General features: G+C 35.6%; 1 protein-coding gene across 3 annotated transcripts; it reads right to left on the bottom strand.

Moving 5' to 3' along the window:
• Window positions 1-538: 538 nt before the first annotated feature.
• On the bottom strand, window positions 539-17023 carry LOC135074663 (mitochondrial glycine transporter B-like). 3 transcript variants are annotated; one of them, XM_063969028.1, is made up of 6 exons: window positions 16812-17023; window positions 10410-10543; window positions 6484-6750; window positions 5170-5345; window positions 2845-3014; window positions 539-1282 (listed from the first exon to the last, which is right to left on the bottom strand). In XM_063969028.1, exons 1-6 carry the CDS (start codon window positions 16896-16898, stop codon window positions 1163-1165), a joined length of 954 nt encoding a protein of 317 aa, XP_063825098.1. In that variant the 5' UTR covers window positions 16899-17023; the 3' UTR covers window positions 539-1162. The 3 variants fall into 3 exon arrangements, with proteins under 3 accessions (XP_063825098.1, XP_063825099.1, XP_063825100.1); XM_063969029.1 differs by lacking the exon at window positions 16812-17023 and adding an exon at window positions 16545-16758; XM_063969030.1 differs by lacking the exon at window positions 16812-17023 and adding an exon at window positions 10673-11255.
• Between the last annotated feature and the right edge of the window lie 1842 nt (window positions 17024-18865).

Genomic DNA, 18865 nt, shown 5'->3' with positions numbered 1-18865 from the left:
CGACGGGCGTGACGATAAGGGCTATATTTCACCGGGACACCATGGCGGCGCAACCAGTCGCCGCTACCAAACCAACAATGTATACAGCTTTGCGCAACCAACGGGCGACTGTTTGCCGCCATGGTGTCCCGGTGAATATAGCCCTAAGACCCAGAAGAACACTCGAAAGCAACAATGTCTATGTGATTGAAATAATGCGATTTAATCCAACTATTTTAAAACTTGTAAAGTTTTATTGATAGTAGTATTCCTAGTATTGATAGTAGCGCCTTCCTGTAAATGTCATAATTATTATTATGGTTGCCATGCCAGGAACTGGATTATCCAGTATAGATAGTAGCGCTCTCCTAGCAATGTCATAGCGTCATAGCTGGGACGGTTCAGTGTAGGTAATTTAAACTCCTCCTACCGCTTCAGCGCTCACTAGTTGACGCCACTGTTTTAGCCTCAAGCAAAATATCATTATAAGTTACTCGCCAGTGGCGCCAATTGGTAAGCGCAGTTTAGTCGATTTATGGACACTCAAAGTTAAACAACATTAGTTCTGTGCATTTTTTATTCAACAAAATATCACATTTCATAACTATAACTAGAGTATTAACAAGTTAAATTCACAATATACAAATAATATGGTAACATAACGGCGATTCTACTCACTAACGTTATAATTCTCGAAAAGCCCTTATGGTTAAATGTAAACTTAAAGAATAAAGACAAACATTGTAAAAGGATTATAAAATATAACAACGCATTTGATTACATAAATGACTAAATAAACAATTAATAAAAACTACGAATTAAAGCAATAACTATTCGAAAACGAAACCACTAGGAACTTAGCACCCTTCATGTCCAAACTTTAACTGCTCTGATATCAATTCAATTCTGTATTATTATTATTCAAAATTCATCCAAATGTTGTTTTAATTAGAGCAATAATTTTCCACAAAGGGCAACATTTTAAATGTTGCCTTTTTACGAAAAAAATCTTAATTTCACTTAGTGCAAGTTTTTTCAAAACCTCATTTAAACTCTGATACAAGAAGTAACATCTACTCTACTTTCAAGGACAACACAAATATAGCATTGACAGATACAAAAATATTTCTAAAACTCCCACAGAGGGCAGCACTATATCATTTCAATGTTGTGGACAGCTGAATCATTTCAAACCAATGGTTCTAGTTATTTCTTCAAAGACCGTCCATGCCATGGCAGCCATGAGGGTTCTACGCAACATTCTTGGCACTGCTCCCTTGAAGTAGCCCTTGATACCGTATGTCTGGAACAAAAAGAAACAATTGGTTAGTTCTATATTCATACTTATTTTATAGTGTAAGGTTATAAATAAGATTGTGTTTGCAATAATTAGAAAATCCATGATTATTTTTGTAAACAACAAATTCATAGAAAACGTTATAATAGACATGACAGTTCTCCCTCAAATTCTTTATTATGATTATCATACATATGGCTCGCGCAAGCAAAGCATTTAGCCAATGTGACGCCGCGTCATATCATAGACTTGACAGTATTTGACTAAGGCTGGGTTGCATCATCTTACTTTGACATTAAAAACACCAAAAAATTGTCAAGCTCCATAAAAAAACACCGGTTATCGTTATATGTTAAAGTTAGTTGGTGCAATTCAGCCTTAGTGAACCACTGTAGGCATATGACAGCATGGCATGTCAACATAAACTACATCTAATTTTAACAAATTAAACTACCTATTTGATTTAGACTTTCAGCACGCGTCGACATTAATATCATGCTATACCTAATTAAGTTTCAGATAATCTTTGACCATTTGAACAGTGCTATCACAATAATTGACATAATATATAAAAGCGCCCCCAGTATTGACCCCTGCGGGAGCCATGTATAATATTCATGGTCCGATAAGTATATAAACTGCGCAATTATGTATATTGCAAAAAAACGTTATCAATTATATCAGTCAACATTCTACTGTTCCTTAATTGTAGTTGAACCATTAGCAATATTGATGACTTTTTTTATACAGTGTAGACAAAACTATAAAAAAGAATACTGATATTTTGCTTATTCCGGGATATAAAGGTTACGTATCGTTTGACAAGTATTATTAATTCATTTACAAATTAAGTGCGAGAATTTAAGTACATTATTATCTTTAATTCAACGACCTGACCAACCGCGAAGACGCGTAGACATGTCAATAACATTGTTATATTATAAAAACAACTCCATATTATCTCGTCTGAGACTTACTGTCCATTTCTAATAGACAAAAGAAAGTTATTGCTATTGGAGATCTTTATAGAAACAAGATATTATTATTTTAGTCAAGACCTTGCTGTAGATGAGCGACGAGCGTATCGTTTACGATAAGTTTCTCGCCCAATTTAGCAATGATTTAAAGCACAGCTGCAAGTAAATTTGCACTTTATTGCTAAGAATCGAGAGTAGTTACTTGCTTAACTTAGGCTGTGCTAATTTTGTTCTGTTATGACACGCTAAACGCTCGTAAAAGAAAAAAACTATTAACAGTGGCGCCACCTGGCGATCAATCCTATAACCTTTTTTCTATTCGCATTTATGAAGTAACCAAAACCTATTCCTAACGACTTTTTAACACTTAACTATTGGTACTTCTGAGGGCTTAGTGGGAGTTTACATCAAATGTCGTCACTAGCGAGCGCTTTAAAAAAATATTTGACGATTTTAATTCTTGAAAGTTCCCGCTAGGGGCGCTGTACAATATCAAATGGCGGGACAGTCCATCCCAAAAAAAAAAGACATCAAATGCGTTTGACGTAAACTCACACTAAGCCTTCTGTACAGAAAGTGTAGAATTCTTACCTGATGAATATACAACGCAGCACCAAAAGCGTTTGGGAACTTATCAGGGTACAACTGCATTTTGGTCTTGAGTACGTCAGCCGGGTTGGTAGCGAGAGACGCAGCGATCCCAGCCACTATACCGCAACTGAAGTGTATGAGGCTGGCAGCCGTTGGTGTTTGCAGCCATTCTGTGGAAGAAGAAATGAAGGGTTAGCAAGCGAAATTCACTTTTATTGAAATTAAAGTATAATTTAATTTCCTTTGGATAGATGTAGCAATTGTTTTTTTTAATCCAAGATAAGATGTACGGAAATATAGTGAAATATTGCGTCATTCTACTACTTTATTAATTAATTTTATTATCAATCAAGTAAGTACATATATTTCGTCATCATCATCAGATCTTAAGCTGGCTTAAAGGGTTGGGGAGGCCTAATATTCGCGTAATCGTCCCTCAGTTGTATTTAAGAATAAGGACTGCGTTGTCTCTCCTTTTCTCTTTATAAAAGTTTAAAAGAAACAGATCTAATGTCACGGTGACAAAACAAAAAAAAACCGTGAGCGCATATTCTTAGAAATTCACGTTTTTTTACTATTATTTGTATGGTAAAACACTAATGTGTCATCGAACTGTTTGTTAACACGTTTGTTATTTATTATTTGCTCAAAGCCACGTGCTAGGAAGGAAGTGAACTTGTAGGTACATTGACTAAAATAGTAGAATTTAAATTAAGCCTTTGCGTCACTTGTTAAGACATGTTCTCGTACGTTTGCATAGGTAATAATATGTATACTTCAAGACAAAAACATATTATGTTACGTAGGTAAAAACATAACCCTTCTTCTGGCGCAATTGGGTAAAAATTAGAGAAGAGAATAAACAGTTTTAATATTCTTCTAAGGATCTTTTTTGCTTATCATTAATTTAAAAAGTGCATGGTCCTTGTTAAAACTGATAACTACCTGAACAAACAGTTTTAAGCCTTGATAACAATGACGTATTGTTCAAAACATGTTTTGATGAACATCCATGATGATTGCAAGTACGTGTTGACTGACAAATATTGAATATCTGATAATTATGTAGTTTATCTAGAAATTGCTGGTGTAATAATGATATCTAAGATAATGTCATGGCGACTGTTTTTAACAGAATGGGAAAACATTATTTAGAACCTTGAATCGATATTAAAACATTGATAAGCCAATAAAATAGGTAGGTACTGAAATTATCAGTAAAAACACAATGGAATTTTCTAGAGTTCTAAATCGGTACTTAAGGAAGAGTTATGGTATTGAATTTCCATTAATCTAATGATATTGAGGTATGTTTAGGAGAAATTATGTAATTTTTAGCCGACGAAAAAACGGAGGAGGTTCTCAACGCGTATTTTTTAATGTAGGTATTTTACATTTCAATTTGTTGGCTTGCAAACCTAGGCTCTTCTGTGAACCTGACTATCGCGAAATAACTAACTATATCTCGAGATGCAACTAAAGGTTTTTTTTAAAAAGGTGTCTACAACTCTCTGAAATAGTAAAGCTGTTTATTGGTAGCAAAATTTCTAGAATTGTATTTATACAGGGTGAGGTTTTGTAAAACAACGCCCATCTCATGGGTGGTAGTACAAATGAAAGCAATTACAAGAAAAGTAGAACCGAGGATTAACATGCTTCTGATATTTGTTGACCTTAATCGACCTTTCAGCAGGCGTTTACGGGTGCGGCTGACAGCAACGAGCGTTCGGATAAGGGTGTGCTTAATTCATAATCGCCGCAAATCGTCCGATTTCTAATCAATTGACGTCACTAATTTCAGATTGGCACAATCACGGTCAGTCAACTTTAAAATCCAGTCGCGAAGGGCCGATAGTGATTTGGGTATGTGGATTTTATGTTACTTTGTTTGATTAAAAAATAATATTTTTATTTTAAATTACTTATTTGAGATAGTAAATAACATTTTCAAAGGTTCGTATTCAGAAACTGCTCTCAATATAGATCCAAACTCAACCTAGCTAGTAATTGGTTGTAGGAATTGAGCCAATGTTGTCAGCTAGGTATCTACCACACCACGCTGAAGAAGTTTCGTCTTCAGCGTGATGTGGTAGATACCTAGCTGATGCATACCTATTCACGAAAATAACATTTGAATGCGCAAGCACGGTTTAAATTGTTCGACCAATTGATCGATTCTAACCAGATTGAGTACCTCAAAAATCGGCAGATGATTGAAAATGGCTATGATAGCATGGTCCTCGCTAAATAGTAACATAGAGGTGATATATGATTCCTAAAAGAACGAAAAGTACATACAAAGTACATGGTCATAGCACTTCATACCTTTAGGCACTGCTTGCTTGGTCTGTGTGTAGAACATCAGGTAGAGACCAGAAAACGGCGCATCCCTAGCTAGTGTAGGCCCGAGACCGCAAGAGAGGCCTCTGATGCCTTCAGCCCTGTATATGGCCTTTAGGGCACCACCCAGGCTGTTGTATTTGTACACTCCGGATTCGTATCTGTAAAGAATCATTGAATCATTGATCATGAATCTTTTAGTCTTAAGACAAGGAAAGTAAGCATTTGAAGATCTCTAGCAAGATATTGACTTCATAGAGAGACTATAAAATAAGCCATTGGGTTCATCATTAACATTATTGTCAGCGTATTTTAAGCTGCAGGCCAGGTTTAGTAGTATTTTCGCACGAATTACCCACCCAATCTTCTGTCAGGTTCTCTACACCTTTGAACTGATTTGATTTTGGCTATACAGAGGCGTTTTAAAAGCCTGTTTGTAGAAAATGCATTACTTTCATGACTTCTAACCACATAAAGATAGCCAAAAACAAATTATTTTCATTAATTTTAATGTAATTGTTTTTAAGTAACATAGGTGTGTTGCTTTCGTCACATATTTATCAAGACCCCCACAAACAACGCAATCATGATTGTAATTGTATGTTAATCTGAAATCAACTGCGTCGCGCCCGAATTACAGTGAAATGACCCGTTTGCGTATCATTTCATTGATATTTTAATCAAATAACGCACTTCCTACTTTAAGTAGGTACTTACATGCATATTAATCGGAATTAATATTAATCACCATTGTTTACTTAGTCGGTAAAAATATTATGTTGTGCCACAGGTATATTGCGCACTAAATGAGGTGTTTGTTCGTGGGGTGTAATAAATCCTTTCAGTTATAGATAAGCATGTTTTGATTTAAGGTAATGAAATCAATAAGTAGATATTATGCAATTTTATCAGCAAGAAAGTTTTGAATAACGCTTAAATGGGAATCACATTCCGCACATTTTAACTAGGATTTAAAATAGTTTGAATAGGTTCGTTCGTTCGTTCGTTTCAGCCAAATGACGTCCACTGCTGGACAGAGGCCTTCCCCAAGGTTTTCCAACAATGAACGGTCCTGCGCTGCCCGCATCCAGGCTCTTCCTGCGACCAATTACCAGATCGTCGGTCCATCTAGTATGCAGAATAGGTGCCTATTCATAATAAAAAACGTATAAAGTAGTCTAAGGTGCTATCGATCGGACTTACGCAATGTTGAAAATCACAACATAAACTATGCAGAAAACCCATTGAAATCTTATGAGGTAGAGAGAGACAAATAAATATTACAGAAGAAGAACTAACCTGGTCTTAATCACTGTCATCGGGATCAAGGCGACTCCGCTCATTCCCCTAGCCACCACTCCTAAAGCGACCGCCTCCAACGGCCCCAGGTCTTGGTTCCTGGTCTTCCCAAGCTTGGCCTTCAGCCAGTGCAGCGACGAGAAGTATAAGCCCACTCCTGGCACGCATCTAGCTATGGACGGCACCATGCCACGCCATAGCCCGACTATTTGCTCTTGCCTGATGATGTTGGTGAAGATAGTAATCATGCCGGGTTGGATTCGGCCGCTGGAAAAGACGATTTAGATAAGTAACTAGACCATTTAGAACTTCTTTCCTTCACATGGGCGATGGCCTACGAAAACCCTGGTCACAGATTTTGATACTATTGCTTGATGTCAAACTTTATGAACCGGCATATCATAGGTGTCTGACAAACTACGGCTAACACCCTTCTTAGACTATGAACATCTACAAAATGGGATTTTTCACTTTATTTGTATGTAGGTACGACCTAGGAACCGAACTGCAGGGACTGGTAGACCAGTGTTTTTAATCAGTCTCTAGTCAAGAAATTGACGAATTAAAGTAAATTGGGCTCTTAAGTTGCACTTGCATGGACGAGAATTCCTTAGCAAAGATGATGATGATAAGTCCTAATAATATTGAACAGATATTATATTGATCAAGTAGGTACCTACTTAGATGAAGTTCAAGTTCAATAATATATTTGTTTTAAAATTATCTCGATTTCGTAATCAATTAATTACAATTCCTTTGTATCTCGAAATACTCTGAACCCATTTCAAAGTCAATGTTAATACTTATTTCTTGGCAAATACTGATAAAACAACAAAACTATACTCAACATAGTAACAGGCGATTAAAATCATTATCTTGTTTGCTTGAAATAATTCTACTCGAGTAATAATAAAATACTCGTGTTTGTAATAAGTTTGTATGGAAAAAGCGACAACTCGTGTTCGTGTAATATTAATAATCTATGATAACTGTATTTTTTAAATGCTGTAGACAAGGAAATGACATAGCGTAATTTTATCTTCTGGCTACATACAATTTTTTATGATAGCAGTCTCCTGATAAAGAGATCTCAAACACATTAATGCTAGACAGACAATGTAGGTATAATTATATCATTAAGTTAATGTGCCAAATTGTTGCTAAGCAAATTCAAGATAAGCATTAATTTGTAGAATTCTAAAAAAAGAAAAGGTAAAAACTGTACCACACCAGAAAGATTTCATACAGCCTGTATTTCCTAAATCAGACAGAAGGCAGTCAAATTAGGTAGGGCACCTACTCGCAAACAACGACAAACATGTAGGTTTTTGTGTACCTACCTACGAGGGGCGGCTGAAAAGTTTTGAGCCTAAGTATCTTCAAGTGTTATTATTGACTCGCGCTAAATTTAATTAATTTGCCAATAACCTACTTAGTATATGTACAAAGTTTCAGTTCATTAGCGTCATCACGCTTTTAGTAATTAATCCGTAAACATCATCATATCCTCCTGAGACCCAGACCCCTAAAAATTGTCGGATTGTCTTGAATTTTGGAAGGCAGGCTAAGTTTCATATGTACAACTAACAAAAAATGCGAAAAAAAATCTAGCCCCCCTACATACGTCAAAATGGGGGGTGTCACCAGTGGCACTACGGGTTTCAATGACATTAAAACGGGCTTGAATTAATTATTATTTTAATTACTTCAGGTCTGGTAAAACAGGTGTTTTTAGTTTCAAATTGATCTGCAATTGTTTAGAATCATATAAGATTTACTTTTTAACAGCTTTTATTGAACTTGTTATTATAAACTTTAATTTAACTTGCAATAAATGTGTGATTTGTGTTTGAGTAAAATCTTGGAAGCTGAATTAGAGCTACTTCCTGCCAACTGATTGAGCTGAAATTTTGCATAGAACTGTGTGAAATTTTGTAACTCAGATGAAACTTCAATATAATGAGGTCATGGAGCTGATCTGATGATGGAGACGGAAGGTAGCCATAGAAACTATGTGACTAAACGATGTAACTCTGTCGAGTTTTGACTCATTTGATTGGTATTGACAAGTACTCTGGTCTTGGATGATATCCAGGGTCTGATCTGAGGATGGAACATCAATTTTTTCATCATCTGTCTCATCAAAGTGGCATAACATTGACTTTACGTTACCATCAGACAATCCTAAAAAGGACCATATTTCAAGTCACGAGTGCCCAAAGTGTCACCAGTGACACTCGAATTAATTGACGAAAATACTTATTGCAATAGAAACATTTTAATAGTTTTGTCACACAATCTGAGAGATATATTACCGTAGCACACAGAAAACACAAAACAATACCAAAAACTTATTTTAAATAATATTTTCTTTTCTTGGAATGTGTCATGTCGGAGGTCGCGCGAATTCAAAATTTTAATTAATGTTTACAAAATCAAAAACCCTTTCGTGCGAGGCATAGCAATTTTTTGGATATGTGACATATTCCAACGTTTCACACACTTTTATTAATTTTCATAAATACCAATAAATGGCGCTGTAAAAAAAATATATACTCAAGTGTCACGAGTGACACCGGGGGTCTCAGGAGGATATCTCAGTCATCCGCGCATTGTACGAAATTGAAGTACACAGTTGTCATAAAATACCTCAAAAAGAGGAACAAAACGCTGACGGTAACATTTGAAGAGATGTCTACAGTTTATGGGGAGTCTGGGCCTTCATTTGCCACCATGAAAGATTGGATCCGATAACTGAAGCATGGCAGGGAGTCGCTAAAAGATGACCGCAAGTCAGGGCGGCCAGATTTCGCCATTAACGAATAAAATAAGAATCTTGCTTTAGAGATCAGCGAATTAAGCTGTGACATGTAGCTGAAGCCATAGGCATTAGCCAGGAACGTATCGGCGATATTTTTCATACTCATTTGCACATGAAATTAGGGTGCGTGCGATGGGTGCCAAAAATGCTCACGCCGTTCGACAACCAGCGTCGAGTCACAACTTCGCAGGAGTTTTAGGACATCTTTGACCATAATCCTAACAATTTTTTTTCTCACATTGTCACTATTGATCAATATTAGATCCGGCAGTACGATCTAGAGTCAAAATAAGAGTCAATGCAATGGATTCAAAAGGGATAACGCCGCCGCGGAAATTCAAAGTGGAGCGATCGACACCCAAGCTCATAGCCACTATTTTTGGGATTGTGGAGGAATTGTATTCATTGACTACCTACTTAAAAAAAAACTACAATAAACAGGGATTATTATGCTGTACTGTTGATAAAAGTGCGTCAAGTGGTTGTTGAAATATTAAGAGGCAAACTGGCGAAAGGAAATCTGTTTTTGCAAGACAATTCGCCCGCGCATTTTGCATGGCTTGCCCCGGGTAAAACTGGATTTCAAGAAATTAATCACCCACCACTCAGTTTAGTCCGAATCCCTAGCTATTTTGTCTAATTCTCAAATTGGAAAAAAGACCTCCAGGAATGAAGATTTTTGAGTGACAAAGAAATGAAGGCGGCGTTAAAGGCTCATTTAGAAGGCAAAGATTGCGAATTTTTTTTCAGTGGGTTAAAAGCTCTTTTACACAAATGTAAGAAGTCCGTTGTAGTAGAGGGAGATTAATTAGAAAAATATATTTTTTATACTTTTCTATCAGCATTTTTAATACCCTAGGCTCAAAACTTTTCAGCCGCCCCTCGTACATACGTAAATCAAAGGACTTTGAAAGGTTTTTGCATTGTCATGAGATATTACAAATCTTTTAACGACAAACATGACAGAACTTTCAATGTATGTAGGTAACTACTTACATTACATTACGTAAATCAAAGGTTGGAAAGGTTTTTTGCATTGTCATGGCATATGACTAGACTAGAAAATCTTTTTTTTTAATAAAAGCAATAAAACTTCAGCACTTACTTGACAGTCGCCGCAACAACATTGTGAGTAGGGTTCTGCAACCTCGTCTTCACCAAGTCCAGAGGCTGGAACAGTATCGTGCTGAACGTCCCCGAGAACGACCCAGCCAAGAAGGCCTTGAAGACCGGGTGGTACTGTTAACAAAATTATAAACGCTATAAAACACTTCGATTAAGCAAAGAGAACACAGGCAGATACACTATGACCCTCGTCATAAAATAATACATCGATAACAAAAGTTCAGCTACCGATTGTATACTTACATTTGCCACGATATCCATGATGATGAAATAAAAATTTCACAAGAGGAAGATAAACCAGCGTCAAGTAATATCCTTCGAATAAACTCCGAACTTGTAGTACTCGAAATGGTATAGCCAATGGCAGAAGGTGCTTTTAGCGTAAAATAATTTCAGGTACAAGCCTAAATCGTATCCGAATAGTCCGAATAATATATTGGGTTTACACGGAACTTCAGGGAAATGGTCATTTTTTGCAGTATATCGTTGTAAAAATGCATGTATGCTCTTGCCAGCTCGAATCGTAGCGAAGATCGGTGCCTGCGAGACTGAATCACAGGCGTTTTTACGCGCTTTCTCGTACCAGTCCAATGTAGGTATATTGTTAACACACAAACTAATTAATTTGGTGATAGGAAGTCACAGTACTTGATGAACTTAGCCATGGATGAAACTTGAAAATGGGATAGAAACAAAAGCAAAACGGTTAATTGGCTTCAAAATTTCACTGTTCGATAGACGTGTGTTCAGAGACCGATCGCGGGGCGCACTGACAACTGAAGAATGGTGCGTTGCGATAACGTGTCCAATTTATAGGCGTCTGTTATCAGCAGCAGACGACTGCCGCGGGTGACGAGGCTAAGGGTCATGTAGCTCGTCCACCCCTGATAAGGCGGTGTCCGTGCCTGCTAACTAGGGGGTAATGAGTAAATGATAAGTGCCCAACAAAGACTGTTTGTCTTGATAGTTAATTGTTCCACTGGGACGATTCGATGTGCAAACAATTTATCTTTCTACTGAATTATTGGATGAGGGAAATGAATGGCCAATAATATTATGTCATCTATGAAGGACTAGCTGCTGATAAAGAACCAACAAAAGATATTAATTAAAAGGCTAAATAATATGTATAGTTGGAATCTAAAGATAAACCAAATAACCAGACTCAGTTGAAGTTTGGAAAAGAGACGGCAGCAGCTGTAAATGACATGGTGACACCGCCAAATATTATTTCGTCATGGGCAACACTAAAAATATTAAGTGAAATAACTTGATGAAACTTTTTACAAGGTGTAGGGTGGGTAGTCGAACAGTGAACCAACCAGATACGCTGAACCACCGCCATATTTCAAAAAGTATGACGTTGCCAGTTCCACCGAACGAGTCACTTCGTGTCTCGTGGATGCCCTTACCCTCTCCCGTAGTGCGCCGGCGACTGTGGCTAAGGTGTGAAGTATGGCTGCGAATTCTTTGTTTCTCGACGACAAAAGATAGATTTTTTAGTTATGCTTTACGATTTTTGTATATTTTGCTATTTATATTAGAGTTGCCGCGAATAGTGGTTATAGCGAATAGTCGAATACCGATTAATCGCCATTCACTTTGGCGAATAGTCGAATAACTCGACATTACTATTCGACATAAAAATATTAAAATTATTTCTAATTTCTTCTAAGGTTGTGAGAAAAGAAAACAATAAAGTTAAAGAAATCTGATTCATGTTATACATACCTACATATACAACGTGTCCCAAAATTCAAGGATAAGCCGGCGCCGCAGGATGGACATAGTCATGACTACTTTAGGAAAAATAAGGAAAAAAATCTATCTCAATTATTTTTTAAGTTACACAATAAATTACGAAATCCTTCGAAAATTGACACCCCTTATGATATTTTACATTACCACGACCACCATTTTTCAAATATTTCTGTTTTTTTGTTTGTATCGGCAACTTAAGTAGTGCTGCTGTCCACCCCAACTCCTAAAACCCCCAGAATCCTTGCAGTTTTTACACAAAAGTTAATCAAAATATGTTATTTCCTTAAAATTTTCAACGATTTTTACTTTCACTCCACTTTGACTCATCGTTTTGTAAAAAAAAAGTATGAACACTACTACGGCAAGTTTTTTATAAAGTTGACGCAACTATCCAAGATTCCAAAATGGTATAATACTCTAAGATACCTAGTCGCAAAAAAGATATGCGTACCATTTTTACAAGCACTTCGCTTGTTAGTTGTATGGGATAAATCTTGCAACTGAATTTAAAACCAGTTCTCCTCAACCGATTGAGCTGAAATTTGGTATACTTATGTAAGTACGATGAAAATGCAATATTATGGTACCATTGAGCTGAATGGAGACTGGAGGTGGCCATAGGAACTTCTAAACGAAACGGCGGAATTGCATCTATTTTGGGTTCGTTGGATTTGTCTTTTCGAGCACTTTAGTGCTAGATGATGTCCAGGGTCCTGATGATGAAGTCAATTATAATTTTCAAACGAAGTCAAGCTTGTTTTTAAAAAAGTTTTTTTTATTACAACTTTATTTTAAACTTTTTAGTTGTTTCTCAATCTCATGGCCCAAGTGCTCAGGAAGACAAATCCAACGAACCCAAACTCGATAAGCTTCCGCTGTTTCGTTTAGGAGTTCCTATGGCCAGCTCCTGCCACCTCTTGACTTCATCATCAGGACCCTGGACATCATCTAGCACTAAAGTGCTCGAAAAGACAAGTCCAACGAACCCAAACTAGATGCAATTCCGCCGTTTTGTTAAGAGTTCCTATGGCCACCTCCAGACTCCATCCAGCTCAATGGTAACATAATATTACATTGTCATCGTACGAACACAAGTATACCAAATTTCAGCTCAATTGGTTAAGGAGAACAGAGCCCCGATTACGGTAACTTTTAACGTTTACAATCCAGACACGCTTCTCGATTCTGCGATACGATTGGTCAAAACAGCTGACGTACGCTGTTGAACGACCAATCGTATCGCAGAATCGAGAAGCGTGTCTGGATTGGTGACGTTAAATATTACCGTAATCGGGGCTCTGGTTTTAAATTTAGTTGCAAGATTTATCCCATACTAACTAACTAGCGAAGTGCTTGTAAAAATGGTACGCATATCTTTTTTGCGACTAGGTTTCTTAGAGTATTATACCATTTTGGAATCTTGGATAGTTGCGTCAAATTTATAAAAAACTTGCCGTGGTAGTGTTCATACTTTTTTTTTACAAAACGATGAGTCAAAGTTTAGTGAAAGTAAAAATCGTTGAAAATTTTAAGGAAATAACATATTTTGATTAACTTTTGTGTAAACACTGCAAGGATTCTGGGGGTTTTAAGAGTTGTGATGGACAGCAGCACTACTTAAGTTGCCGATACAAACAGAAAAACAGGAATATTTGAAAAATTGTGGTCGTGGTAATGTAAAATATCATAAGGGGTGTCAATTTTCGTCGAATTTCATAATTTATTGTGTAAGTTAAAAAATAATTGAGATAGATTTTTTTCTTTATTTTTCCTAAAGTATTCAAGACTATGTCCATCCTGTGGCGTCGGCTTATCCTTGAATTTTGGGACACGTTGTATGTAGTAAATTTTAGGCATGTTTTGAAGAATCATCTATAGAGCAACCTACTGAAGAGCACCCCAAGAATGCCACTGCTGAAGAAATCGCCCACTACATCTCATTAGCAAAGGCTGACAGAAAAATAAACCCATATGAATGGTGGACTTTGAGTACCAATAAGAATAGATTTCCTATATTAAGTAGCTTGCTAAATGACACATAATCACACCAGCAAGCTCTGTTTATTCAGAAAGACTATTTTCCGAGGCAGGTTTAATTTACGAGGAAAAACGAAACCGACTTGCTCCCGAACGTGCAGAAAAAAATGATTTTTTGCACCACATTCTGCCTCTGTTGGATTTTAAATATTAATTAAAAAGCCTAACTAATTTAATTTCATGAATATGATAGGCACAGGTACATTTATCCCAACTAATATTATAAATGCGAAAGTAACTCTGTCTGTCTGTCTGTCTGTCTGTCTGTCTGTCTGTCTGTCTGTTACGCTTTCCCGCTTAAACCTCGCAACCGATTTTGATGAAATTTGGCATAGAGATAGTTTGAGTCCCGGGAAAGAACATAGGATAGTTTTTATCCCGGTTTTTGAAACAGGGACGCGCGCGATAAAGTTTTTCTGTGACAGACAAAATTCCACGCGGGCGAAGCCGCGGGCGGAAAGCTAGTAAATAATAATTGATATTGTGTATTGTTTTGTTAGGGAAAATAATAAAAATATGATTATTTTTAACTCATTAGTTTTTTTGGTCACTAAAAGTTTATTTTAGACGACTATTCGCCGAATGCCGAATAATACTAGCTATTATTCGGTATTCGACGAATATCAAAAAAATGTCGAGTAATGCCGAATACCGAATAATAGCGAGTATTCGCGGCAACTGTAATTTATATTAAGTACGAAATCTATTTGGTATCAAAATTATTGTAGTTTTATCTGTATAATGAGCACATTCCGTGATGACCATTCCGCGTACTTCTTATTGTTTGTGAACTCATAAGTTGAATAGTGTATGTTTTGAACAGTGAACCAGGTTTTCAAAGTACACAGTGAACCGGTTGACTGTTTTTTTATTTAACCACCAAACGGTTGATTAATTACCTAAAGGCTTTAAGAGGCAATTTTCAGTTATTTTTGTTTAAAGAAGGATTTTTCTTTTCAATTGTGTCTTGTGTTATTTTTGTTTTCTGTGATTTTTTAAATGAAGACTGTTTGTTTACCACCAAAAAGGTTGATTATTGATTACTTAAAGGCTTTATTAGACAATGTTTAGTTATTTTTGTTAAAAGAAGCATTTTTCTTTTCATTTGGGTTTTGTGTGAGTTTCGTTGTTATTTTTGGATTCTGTGATTTTTTATGAAGACTGTTTGTTGAAATAATCATTTTTATTTCTATTTGATTTTTGTGTTGTAAAAATAAAAGCTGATTATCTAAAATTATGTTGTTTATTTTCCAAAATCATAATTTTTACTCTTATTAACTTTATGGTTCACTGTTGAAATATGGGTGGTTCAGTGAAAACTACCCGTAGTACACAGTGAGCCAAATTTCATTTTTTTTAAAAACCTAATTTAAGTTACCTTTTTATTGCTGAGGCTAATTTTAAGCCTAAAAATTAGAAACCTTATTAAATTACCTGACTGATAAGACCATAATGACATTTCTAGCTTCATTTTCCAGCTAATTAGAGCATTTAGAAAAAAGGCCGGTTCACTGTTCAACGATGCACCCTAATCATATTAATTCAACCAAACATATTTTTACTTATTTATTGTTTAAATACACACTTTAAATATTCTATTTTTTAACTATAGGTAGAGTTTTATCTCCATGTTATTTATGTAAAATTATACCAACGTAATTCAAATTACCAACGTAATGACGTCAACATTTCCGTAGTGGAAATATGAAAAGAATAATATTATTATTGTTCATTGTTCAAAATATTTGTCATTCAAAAGACTTTAAATCATAAACATCTAAAGATAGTGATAATGTACGTAATCAAAGAACGCAAATGATTAATTACGTTGCTTAGTCAAAGATAGCACAGTATCGGATGATGTGACCTCTATGCTAATTATAATGTAGGTTAAAATTATTATTTTTTGCGCCTTAAAGTAGTATAAGTAATGTATAAAGCCTATAAGTATGTATAAAGGTTGTTAACATTAAATTTTTTGGAACACTAAAATTATGTAAATAAATAGTTAAATGCAATTATTGTATTTTGAACTTTTTTCCATTTTCTAATAACAACAGATTATAGACAAATCATTGTGAACAGAATAGAAGTTTGATTTCAGTTGGTGGTGTTTAAGTATGTTGATTTTAATCAGGTTTTTACATCTAGATAAGGTAAGTAAGTATGTATTCATTGACACATACATGTTAATATTGACTGATCATTAGTCAAAAAGTAATTATCTTTTGACCAATGACTATTCTATTATTATCACTAAATTATGAATGAAACTTGTGACTGAAAATGTTAGATAACCTCAAAAAAGTTTCATTACCTGAATACAGGCTTCCACAACTTCCATGAAAACGAATTAAACTGCAATTTTTTCTTCAGTGTTCAGCACACAGTGTCTATACTTCTGCGTGTGGTAATAATATGAGTAAGAATAATAACAAAATATTCGCATCATGAAGAAGTGATGCCACAGACCTAAGACTTGCAGGAGCCTCTGATAAGCCAGGAATAAACGGCAATTTACGATCTGGTCAAAAAAGAGGACGTTCGATAAGCAACACAAACAACTCTGCTGGGGGCAACTCACGTCCTTATCGGGAAGTTCGCTCTTGAGGTCAGGAGGCGGAGTGGTGTCGATCGCCCAACCATTCGCGTAAGCATCTGTTTGTGACATACTATTTATTCAAGTAATTTCATCAATACGAAAAACCGATTCTCTTCATCTTCACAAACATTGCAATTAATTTAGAATACCAACTATTAAAAATTTACACCAAAACAAACTTCGTACGAATTCAAAATTTTATTCTCTGTTGTAACTTTTATGTCAGCTGTGAAACGTCAATTTTTCAGCCAATCAAATTGTTGAAAAAGGAAAACAAACCTCTATTGGCCAATGAAAAAAGTTTATTTTCAAAGATAAACAATTTTGACACATTGAAAACAAACATCTTTTTGACATTGACATTGATACTGCACCAAAGAAACGTTCACCTTGAAAAATTAATAGGTATGCATTCCATTATAAAATTTCCATAAATCTAGAGTCCAAAAGTATTTTTAAATCCACGCTATTTTTACGTGCACTCTTACTTGGAAACAATAGCAAGAAAATATGCTTGCATACTTCTTGAATATATTTATTTTTATTGTAAGTCATAAGTCCAAGTAAATAACGACTTTAAAGTAACGACATCATTAGGTTATCGCGGTGGGCATTTGTGATAAAAGCACTGCTGGGGGTGTCTGAGCTTAAGAACTGAATAAGCATAGAAGGGAAACTTCTCACAATGATGAAGTTTGATGCTTTTTACCCGACTGCGCCATCAGAAGGAGAGTTATGTTTTAAACTACATAATTATTATTTTATTATATACCTAATTCGTTCACACTTTCACTACCGTGACTTACTTAGTGGTTTTTAAAAATCTAAAAATATTGTAAAGGTTCTGAACGTTTTATTTAAAAGTGTTCCAGTTCAGTGTTTAGAAACAAGGGAAAATTCCGTGACCACTGACAAGGAGGCGATACTTTTTAGGGCCATTTTACTATGTTGTTTGAAACATTTAAAATGCAATCATTGATTTTATAAATGAAAGTGTTTAGCGCGTGAGTAGTAGTAAGTTAACAACAATTTTTTACTTCTAAAACTTTTCAGTTATTCTCATCGTCTGCTGACTGCCTACGATCATGCGGTCGTCATGTGAACCTCGTTGTTAGTTGTAAGTAAACCTAATTAAAAATTGCTCAGCTATCTTGTCTCTGTGAGGATTTTTTAGTCTTGAAACTAAGAAATTATTTGTTGATTATTCTATATACAGTTTGCGTTAATTGAATAAGCTAACCTATATACTTTATAGCTTTAGGGTAGGTAACCATAACCATAGGTAGGTAGACCCAGCAAAATATGCAGTAACCTCCTACCTAACTTACCTAAGTAAGTAGGTACTTGCACAATTAATATTTTTATTTTTAATCGATTTCAAAAAAGTTCAACTTTCTTAAAATTGGTTCAGTAGTTTAGTTCTAAAGCAAAAATTAATGGTAACTGGAACCTGGAAATAATTATGCCATAATAAATCATCTACTAGGTATCTATCTATATAAATAAAAATGAATTGATGTTCGTTAGTCTGATTAAAACTCGAGAACTTTTTTCTGAGCTGAGCCGATTGATCTGATTTTGGCATGGATTTTGGTTTTAAAATGTTTGTCGTAGTCCAGGGTAGGTCTAAACGGTGAGCAAATAAGTTTTTCTGTGACAGACAAAATTCCACGCGGGCGAAGCCGCGGGCGGAAAGCTAGTTGTAAATAAAAATTGTACATAGCATAGATAAACCATCGTGCCATCCTATACAAAAAATAAATAATGTTTTGCGATTTTATGGAATTACATTGGAAAATGATTGCGTTATCCTATATGCTTTATTCTTATCGTAGTAAAGTAAAAAAGGTAATGTACCAAAACCCTATTGAGTCAGTGAGGGTTAACTGGGGGGTTAACCGCTCAGTGGCGCCAACTCACTTCGTGAACGAAAATTCGGTAAGAAAAGCAGAAAAGCTTCGTGCACATGCGATTCGATATTTTATTCCCAGATGGCGCTAAATACGCTGCTTTTCTGATTAGTACAAACTACCCCA

The sequence above is a fragment of the Ostrinia nubilalis genome, chromosome 9 (genome assembly GCF_963855985.1).
Source record: "Ostrinia nubilalis chromosome 9, ilOstNubi1.1, whole genome shotgun sequence".
NCBI classification, from domain to species: Eukaryota; Metazoa; Arthropoda; class Insecta; order Lepidoptera; family Crambidae; genus Ostrinia; species Ostrinia nubilalis.
The sequence above is the reverse complement of the archived record's forward strand: the minus strand, read 5'-3'. Positions and strand labels throughout refer to the sequence as shown.